Below are 9062 nucleotides of genomic sequence, written 5' to 3' on the forward strand. Positions count from 1 at the left end.
ACTCCCCGTTACAGCACCAACGACCGGAGGTGCCCCCGCCGCTCTCGGCCCGGTGGCCCCGCGCTAAGCCCTTCTCGGGACGGTGGAGCACGAGGAGCCCGCCCTCTCCCCAGCAGCCCTCTCCACACAAGGCACTTGGGCAGCACCGGCCCCGTGGCTCCCTGGGTGGCTCCGGCCCACAGCCCGTTCCTTGTCACCTGCAAGAACCTACAGGAGTCACTCCAAGCAGCAGCCTCCAGCCTCTGCGGCAGGAGCCAGCAGTGAAAAAGCTTCTGCAGAGACCGGCAGCTGCTCATAGAGCCGTGGAGGAGCTGACAAAACTGTGAGCAGCATCTTCTGCAGCTGACCCTTCCTCCAAGACCCTTGTACCATGTCCGGGACGTGGAGGGGACCTACATGTCTTCACACACTGCCCTCCTACCAGTAAGGAGCCTGGGTCTCTGAACGCTGCCAGGTCTGCAGGTGAGACAGGACCAGGGCGGCAGCCCCAGAGGTGCCAAGATGCTCCCAGGCCCCACTGGCACTCTTCACGGCACGGGAGGATCCGCCCACGTGGCGGATCTTGTAGTTCTTCCCATGGTTGTTGTCCCAGTGGGTCTTCTGTCCACACTGGAAGGAGATGCAGAACTCTGTGGCCCTGCGGCCGCCGGCTGGCTTGGGCAGGGTGAGCTCAAAGGAGAAGATGTCTGTGTCGGCCGAGCCGTACGTGCTGTGCATGTACTGGCAGGGCACGTCCCGGAAGCTCTTCCAGCCGTCGAAGGTGATGCGCACGGCCACTTTCTTCTCATAGGCAATGTTCCTGACCTTCACTGTCCCTGACAGAGCACGGTCCTGGATCACACAGCTCTCCAGGCAGACGAGGTTCCTGTGCAGGCTGCTGCGGAAAGCCGTGTAGTCCACTGAGGGCTGTGGGAAGTCCAGCACGTACCTGCACGCTTCTGGGCGTGAGTCCCACAGCCTGGGGCGGAAGGAGGCAAGGTCAGACAGGGCATGCTGCAAGTCACAAAGGTCCTCCTCGATCCTTGAGAAGAAGCGGACGGCCGTCAGCGAGAGCCCCTTCATATCAGCAAACACGACTCGCTTCTTCTTCTGGCCCTTGGAGCTCTTGGTGTTGTCTCGCCGCTCGGGCTCAGGTTCTGCGCTCGGCCTCTGGTTGAGACAGGATCGGAGGGGTTTGCGGCCTCGGTTGCCCCGCAGCTCCTCGTAGGAGTTCAGCAGCTTGCGGATGGGGGGCGAGTGGCTCAGGCAGAGCCGCACGGCCAGGTCCACGGGCATGGCTGGGGGGACGACAGCCCGCCTGCCGCACACCTGGAAAAGCCTAGAGGCGAAGAGGGGGTCAGGCCCCGGCCGCCAGCCCCGGCGAGCCCCCCGGCCCCGCCCGCCCCGGCCCCGCTCACTCGCCGCAGCTCATCCCGTCCCGCGCGCTCCGCTCCGCTCCCGCCGCGCCGGCTCCGCCTCAATGGGGCCGTGGGAGCGCCCGCGCCCGGGACACCCCGCCCCGGCCAATCAGCGCCGAGGGGCCGCCCCGCCCCGGCCAATCAGCGCAGAGGGGCCGCCCCGCCACGCCCCCAGCCACGCCCCCCGGAGCGGGCAAGGAACGGGGAGACCCCCGGGGGCAACGGGGCCGGGAACGGGCCCGGCCCGGGAACGGCACAGGAAGGGCTCCTGGTGCCAGGGAAAACGCGAGTGCTCTTGGAAGACAAATGTTTATGGAACTACCAGCACCGGGAGGAAGCGGAGCACGCTCCTCTCGCGTTGTCTTCAATGGGGGAGGCTCAGAAGGGCTCTGTACATCCCTTTTCAGGTGCCTGTCCAAAGACAGCTATTTCCAGGGTGTCTAACAACAGAGAAAAGCCCAGACCCTGGGCTCATCCTCAGAAGCTTCTTACCCTAGTTGTGTGCACTGAGAAAGAAATTTGCTCACACCTGAGCACTCTGGTGTCCCTGACATTTATATTCAAAATCACCTTCACTGTTCGGCTCACATGTGACTCCTTGACACTAAAGACTGTCACCTAAATCAGATCACCCCTGCCCTGTACTCCCTGCTAATCTCCCCAGAGCTGTCTAGCCATTTATGTTAAGCAGCCCTGATTGTTCCTGCTGACAGCACAGATTTTCATCAGCTCATGACACAACTGACCGACCTATCAGTATTTCTACATGGCTTTTCATCACCACCGTGTCTGAATGTCCCCAGTACAAGGCAAGACACCACTCAGGGCATGACCAAAGTGAGGGTGAACCCAGTGCTCGGCCGGCAAAAACCTGCTGTTCAGCCCCAGCTTGTCAGCAAAACATCTGAAAGTGTCTTCCTGGCAATGAAACCATTTGCCCCACCTTTTTCTGGACCCTGGGAGAGCAGATCCGGCTCAGGCAGGGAAATCACAGCTCACCATCAGTGCCCTCCCTTCGACCTCTTTCACCATCTACCTACTTTGCATTCAGAGCTAATCACTCACCAAACCAAAGCCATCTCACCCGGGGGGGAGCAGGGAACAGGAAACATATTTGAGCCCAAGTTTTACAGCAGGCCCTGTGAAAGATGCTCCCACTGTGCCCAGTCTCTCCCAGTGGCACAGATTAAGATGCAATGCACTGCTGCATCTTCTCTGCCTAAAACTACAAGCTAAAAACCATCACTTTCTCGACACAGCTGTGGACACACCTCCTTCCCCCAGCACAGACAGAACAGAGGTGCAGTGTTAGCAGTTCCAGAGGTGTCCCAGTATTTAGTCAGGGAAGGACACAAAAGCAGGTAGCAGCATTTTCAGGTGTGCCACAGCTGACTCTCACTTGGAGCCTGAGTGATCTGAGCCTACCAGCCACTCTCCTGCCCAGCCTGTGAGGACACTGCTGTGTGCCACTTCCAGGCTCCAGAGAGGAGCTGCACCAAAGGCACTCTGGATACCACCAGGTCAGCTGAGGTTCAGCTGCCAGAGGAGGACAGTGCCACTCATGCTTGCAGTGCAGCAGCCACGTGAGATGCAGCGTGGAGGGAAGCACGGGCTGTCAGGACTAGTGTTCAGTCAAACTGAATAGGGCCAAGGAGAAAGCTGCCAGACGTGCCACCCAGACAGTGCTCAGGCAGATCCCTGGAGCACGCTCCCGCAGCAGCAGATTAACCAGGACTTTGGCTGGGAGCCCCAGTCACCTCTGTGAAGCTGTCTGGCTGTAAATACGGGCAGGGCACAACCCACAGCCCTTCCTGGGGGGCTGTGCTGGGGAATGTGCTACTGATTCCTAAGGATTAAACCCAGCCTCCTCTTAACGTCTATACTTGAAAGAATCTTCTTTACCTAAATGGATTAATTAGGAAGACTATAAACCACACACATGCAAAGCCACTCACACTACAAGATGCCCTATGTCACCCCCTGCCTGGCAGAAGAAGGTGCTCCCCTCACACAGGCCATGCAGGGAGGACCCTGCCCTGGCCAACACGAGCCCCTGTCTGAGGTACCACAGGACACCCTGGTTTCCCCTGGAGGGGACCCACAGGGAGCCCCGGGCTGTGTGTGTGTGGGGAGGGGTCGTGGCAGCTGCTCCCCCCGCCCCGCACTCACCGCTGCCCCTCAGATGAGCTGCACGGCCCCCGAGGCCACCAGCGGGGCCACAGTCCTGTAGCGGATCAGGTGCTGCGAGCCCTCCTCCAGGTCAATGGCGTATTCCCTGTGGGCACAGGCGGCACCTGAGCTGCAGCCCAGTCCACCGTGACACCCACCCGCGCGGGGACGAGCCCACCCACCTCTGCTCATCCGTCTCTGGCTCCACCAGGATGTTCTCCTGCCGCTCCAGCACCCTCAGGAACACAAAGGAGTCCAGGTTGGGCTTCGGAACTGCACACAATGGATTCAGAGCACAAGCTCAGCCCCTGCTGATGCTCCTCCGCGGGACACCAAGGGGTCTGAGGGACAGCAAAGGGAACTCCAGACAGCTCTGAGCACACGTGTGCCCTGCCTCAGGGCAAGGCAGCACTGCAGAGCAGGACACAGCAGGACCCTTTGGCAGCAGCACAGAGCTGTGTTACAGCACTGTCAGCACATCCTTTGTTTCTCCTGAGCAGCAGCTGGAGGACAAGCCCTCACATTCTGGGGCTTGTCCCACACTTTGCCCTGGCGCTACAATTTTCAGCTCAACCTGGATGGACTCACCTGATTTTAGGAGAGACACTTTCTGCAGGTTGGGTGGCATGTGTTTTAGGGCCACGTTTTTCAGGTAAGCCTCTGTGTTTGCCATGTACCTGAAACAAACCATTGGAGCACTGACTGGTTTAATGGAACACAAATCTGCAGGGAGAGTGCTGTCGTTGCCAGCAAGCAACAGCTCCTGGTCCCACATGCACAGCCAGAGACAGGCCCCTTGGCTTACCCTGGCAACTAACTGACTCGGGTTTATTTTGTTTCAGCTGTCTTTTCTTGCCCGTAAGGAAAACCTCCCGGTAAAACACACTGATCCTTACTTCAGACCTGTCTTAAGGCTCTCAGTCTCAAGAACTGTTCAGCATAACACACAGGTGAGTTCTGTAATCTACAAAAAGGGAGGAAGATGCATCGAAAACCTACTCACTCTTTAGCAAAAGCAAACTCCTCTGGTGATAGGATGGAGGGCTCCCCTTCAGCTCGAGACTTCTCCTTCTCCAGGATGTGGGGGAAAAACTTCTCTATCTGATATTGGAACAAAATCCAAAAGAATGATACAGTGACCAACACTGCTGTGATCTCCCTTCACCACCACAGGGGGGTGTGCCCAGAGAATCCATTCCTTAGGGCTGCACTTCAGAGAACAAGGAGAGAACACGCTTTAACTAAGTGTCTTGCTGAAGGAAGAGGCTTTGTATGGGTAAGAATCCCTCCTTCTGAGCAGTGCCTCTTTCTCCCCCCTGGGCTGCAGAGCCAGTGTTACCTTCACCAGCCGACACCTCAAGTAGCTGCTGAGCACGAAGCGGATCCTCTCGATCTCCATGCGGTGCACGCTCACCTTCAGGTCTCCTCTCTTGGCCCGCTTCAGGTTTGCTTCCTGCAGGGAAAAGCCAAGAGACATCGAGTGGCTGAAACAGCAAGAAACACAGAGCAAGACAGGTTTTGCACACAGAACCCATGGAATCAGACCGTGGCTGCCCTTGGTGACCCAAAGCACAGTGTTCTTGCACCCCTCAGCCCCTCCCCAGGGCAAGCTCAGAGAGGGTGCTCAGAGAGCCTTTGTCCCAGAGACACCCAGGCGTGTGTCTGCCAGTCCAGCCAACCGAGGGCCCCTGTGCCGCCCCCCGGCCCTGCAGAACCCACCATGTGGTCCAGCTGCTCCACGACACACTCGACGATCTCGGGTCTGCTCTCCAGCAGCTCCGGAGCGAACTTCTCGTTGAGCCAGGCCTGAAAGAAGGCAGGCTGCCAGCGTGAGCGAGGAGCGCCCCTGCCACACGCCGCGCCCCCGGCAGGGCACAAACGCGGCCGCGGCGAGCCCGGGGGCCCGCACACGGCCCGGTCCCGCAGCGCCCCCCGCTCCCCGGCGCACCGCACCTGCTCCAGGCTGCGGATCAGCTGTGCCGGGGTGAGCACCAGCTCCTCGCTGCTGCTGCCGCCGTCCGAGTCCGCGCCCGCCTCGTCCCCGCCGGGAGCCGCCATCGCCGCCGCCATCGCCGCCCTCACGGCGGCCCCGCCCGCCGCCGGCTGCGCACGCGCGGCAGCCTCTTCAGCCAATCAGGAGGCAGGTCCGGCGCGCGGCTCTCGGTCCGAGCGGACGCCTCCCCCCCTCCCAGCCCCCCCGGCCCCCGCTGCCCGTGTCCCCCCGTTCCGGGTGCGAACCGTTCCGGGCAGGAGCGATCGCCACCCTCGAAGCCGCGGGAGCTCCCCGGGAACAGCCCCGGCCCCGATCCCGGCCCTGCGCTCACCCCCCGGCACCGCCACACAGACCCGCACTCGGTTTAAGAAAAGGTTTACTGATCAGTACTTCTGCCAATATTGCAACAGCTGTGAAAGGCAAACACTGTTACACAGTTTAGAAAAAACAAGTTTTTATACAATGAAAATATTAAACAAATCTCAAACAAAACCCCACAGTGGCTGAGGAATGAGCCTGGAGTTCCAGATCCAGTATTAGCACCTGCAGCACCATCAAATCAGCCCCTGGGCCCCTGCTTAGTTGCCTCTTCCGAACTCCTGAGTTCCTTCTACAACTGGACACTGACACCCGGCACCTAAACCCAGGCTTTCATCAGGGAAAAGGATGGAAGGGAAAGGATTAAGCCAGCTGGGACTGTGGGCCCTCCATGGTGCTGAGCAATGTCCATGCACGAGGCTGCCAAGGAATGCACAGCTCTGCTCCTGCAGCACCAGCACTGGGAGACCACCTCACACGACACCTAACAGCTCGTCAAAGCCATGTTTTCCTATAATTTATAGATAATAAACCCATAAAGAAACAGTTGTACACTTCACATATTAATCAGAGTAGGGTGGGAGTTGTTATGTTTATTGGCTCAGCATCCACTTTACTGTGCTCACTGCTCACAGCCCAACAGGCCCAAAGACCACCAGGGTTCAGGTCTGGCCACTCCTCCCCTTCCAGGGACAACCAACACATCCACACAAGGAGCACTTTGCCCTCTGGTTTCCTACAAGAGGCATTGCCTTGGGTCCCTCCTGGCTGGGCTGAGGGCCCCCTTTCTTTCAGGGGAGAAAGCAGCTCTACCACTTCTGCTTTTTCTTCAGAAGAAAAGAAAAAATAAATCCCAAAGCCGAAACAAAACTAAAAAGTGATTTCATTGCTTCAAAATCTCCTGTAAAGTGGATGCTGACCAGCTGAGTCACCCCCTGGGGAGCAGTTTGAGGAAGTTAGTCCTTGTAGTAGATGGCACTGTGGATCTGGCAGCAGAGAAAGGAATGATGCTCTAAAGTAGGAGGTAGGGGAACCTTGGTACAGCGAGTCCACCGGTGAGCTGTCGTCTGCAAGAGAAGTTTCACAGGATTAGAAACTCCTCCTAAGTCAAACCCTTCCACAGCTGCAGTTTGTCATCTCGGGAGGAGAGGCAGCAGCAGCAGCCTGAGCAGAACTCAGCACTCTGGATTTCATTTGTCCAACAGGAAATAAAGACTTTTATCCTGTTTCTTTTTGCATAACAGGCATAAATATTTCCTCCCTCTTTCCTGCACACACTGCCAACACCCCAGACTTGACACCCCCATCCCAGGACCTGCAGAGCACCTAAGACAGGACAGACAGTTCCAATTTGAGCTTTCCAAGGCCAGGGATAGTAATTCTGATGTTCTGTATCTCCTCTGAGCACAGAGAAGAGGCTGGGATTGATCTGGGATCAAGGTAACAGGTACCTGAGACTCCACAGTTTTATCTTCCGCTGGTCAAGCCTCTGTCTTCATAAATGGTAATTTCAATCTGCACAGAAAAGCTGTTAGGGAAACACATCATAAAGAGATTATGAAAACATAACCAAAAAAAGGCAAGAAAACACCAGGATGATGGGACTTTTGACCTCTGCTTCATTCCTGCTGTTTTAAGGGAGGTCTCAGAGCTCCAAAACAAAGGGAACAGCCCATGTGAGATGCCCTGTCAGGTTGGGTCCCACCACATTTTCAGTGCCTTTCCATCTGCCAAATCTTAATGTACCAAAACCTGAGCAGAGACCAGGACACAACAGAGAGCACCAAAACTAATCCCAGGGTCTGCTGTGTCACAGACCAGGCCTGAACAGAGGTGCCACACTGAGACAAACAGGGAGCACGAGCCAGGAGACAATCTCAGAAGCCACAAAAGGATACAACTCTGAGTCCTCTTTCAATGGGGTCTGTCAGCAGGAGGCCCTGAGGAGCGTAGATCTTCTCGTTCTGTTCCTGGATGAACTTGGCAATTTTCTTTAGAACCTGCCAACAGAACAGCACAGGAGTCACAGCTCCTTCCTCAGCCTTCCCTAGTTACGAGTCAGAGCCAGCAGTGTCACAGGTACGGGGAACCAGCACACACCTGGTGTGACAGCAAATCCCTGCAGCACCCAGGGGACTCAGGGACACCCCAAGGGGACCCAAACTGAGGTACATCCACAAGGAATGTGTCCCACAGCACTGCAGGTCACAGGAAAACCCCCCAGACCCAGGTCCTTGCCCGCAGGGGAGGCAAACACACACCTTCTCATAGTGTGTCTCCATGCACAGGAAGATGGTGTAGGCAGTCAGGCAGGCCAGACACCCCTCCAGGTAAGACTGGCCCCCAAGTTTTTCAGCTTCTGCATAGAGGTTGTTCAGCGTCCGGACCGTCTCCTCAAACTGCTGCCTGTCAATCTGCAGGAGAAGCAAGAGGGGCTGTCACAGCCTCCCACACCCTCAGACACCCCCCTCCTCTCCTGGAAGAGCTGCACTGTGCTCAGAGCCCCGGCCTGAAGGACACCCAGTCTCAGGGTGCAGCTCCTGTGCTCGGGCTGGGCCTGGATTGGAGCACAACGTGCACACAGAGCCCCTCAGAGCAGCACTCAACACCCCTCAGCCACCGAGAGAGAACCTGAGCCCACAGCCAGCAGAGACAAGCAGGTGGGGAGTGCCTGGGCACTCCTGCTGCCCACGGAGCTGGCCAAACACCCCCCAAAAAAACACAACACCCCCAACAATCACAGTAAAGGAACGAGGGCGAGGAAAAAGTGGAGCAACAGAAAGAGAGCAGCTTTTTGTTTTGCTGTCAGCTGAGGATCTCACACCTGGCAGCGTCGAGCAAAGCGAGAGCACTTGAGGCAGCACTTGAGCGGCCTCGGAGCGCGCTCGGCAGGACGGGCAGGATTCCACGGGAGGGGACGGTGCCAACGCCCGGGGGCGCAGAGCCGGCTCTGTTCGCGCAGACACAGCGGGCACACTCTGCTCCCCTGCTGCCAACCCGCCGCCTTCCCGGGACCGAGACACGGGACCGGGACTGGGCCCGGCACACGGGGGCGCGACCCCCCCCGCCCCTGCCCCCCCACGGCCTCCGCTGCGGGTTCGCGCAGGAGCCGCTGCCCCGCGCGCGGCGATCCCGCGGGACCGGCCCCTGCCCGGCCGGGGCGCCCGCCCGCCCGTCCGGCCCGG

General features: G+C 58.2%; 3 protein-coding genes across 4 annotated transcripts; all 3 read right to left on the minus strand.

The window, feature by feature from the left end:
• Positions 1-6: 6 nt before the first annotated feature.
• LOC113979861 (protein phosphatase 1 regulatory subunit 3C-B-like) lies at positions 7-1311 on the minus strand. The gene has a single exon (XM_027707134.1). It carries the CDS (start codon positions 1273-1275, stop codon positions 418-420), a length of 858 nt encoding a protein of 285 aa, XP_027562935.1. The 5' UTR covers positions 1276-1311; the 3' UTR covers positions 7-417.
• Positions 1205-5644, minus strand: GINS4 (GINS complex subunit 4). 2 transcript variants are annotated; one of them, XM_027707135.1, is made up of 8 exons: positions 5520-5644; positions 5286-5372; positions 4906-5019; positions 4570-4667; positions 4155-4243; positions 3749-3839; positions 3567-3672; positions 1205-1318 (listed from the first exon to the last, which is right to left on the minus strand). In XM_027707135.1, the coding sequence occupies exons 1-7, from the start codon at positions 5634-5636 to the stop codon at positions 3576-3578; spliced, it is 693 nt and encodes a 230-aa protein (XP_027562936.1). In that variant the 5' UTR covers positions 5637-5644; the 3' UTR covers positions 1205-1318; positions 3567-3575. The 2 variants fall into 2 exon arrangements, with proteins under 2 accessions (XP_027562936.1, XP_027562937.1); XM_027707136.1 differs by lacking the exon at positions 1205-1318 and adding an exon at positions 1819-1837.
• Positions 5645-5918: 274 nt separating this feature from the next.
• Positions 5919-8947, minus strand: LOC113979863 (golgin subfamily A member 7-like; the record flags this gene model as incomplete). The annotated part of the gene is made up of 5 exons (XM_027707138.1): positions 5919-6944; positions 7329-7392; positions 7776-7877; positions 8139-8291; positions 8702-8947. Coding segments are annotated over 4 exons (549 nt in total), but the record flags the coding sequence as incomplete, so codon positions are not given.
• Positions 8948-9062: the final 115 nt, after the last annotated feature.

The sequence above is a fragment of the Neopelma chrysocephalum genome, unplaced genomic scaffold, assembly GCF_003984885.1.
Source record: "Neopelma chrysocephalum unplaced genomic scaffold, ASM398488v2 Primary Assembly neopelma1_90079, whole genome shotgun sequence".
Taxonomy (NCBI): domain Eukaryota; kingdom Metazoa; phylum Chordata; class Aves; order Passeriformes; family Pipridae; genus Neopelma; species Neopelma chrysocephalum.

Coding starts and splice junctions, on each gene's coding strand:
- LOC113979861 (XM_027707134.1), bottom strand. CDS start 1,275: ATGCCCGTGGACCTGGCCGTGCGGCTCTGCCTGAGCCACTCGCCCCCC.
- GINS4 (XM_027707135.1), bottom strand. CDS start 5,636: ATGGCGGCGGCGATGGCGGCTCCCGGCGGGGACGAGGCGGGCGCGGAC. Junction 5,373..5,519: donor TGATCCGCAGCCTGGAGCAG/GTGCGGTGCGCC, acceptor GCCTTCTTTCAG/GCCTGGCTCAACGAGAAGTT. Junction 5,020..5,285: donor TGGAGCAGCTGGACCACATG/GTGGGTTCTGCA, acceptor TTTTCCCTGCAG/GAAGCAAACCTGAAGCGGGC.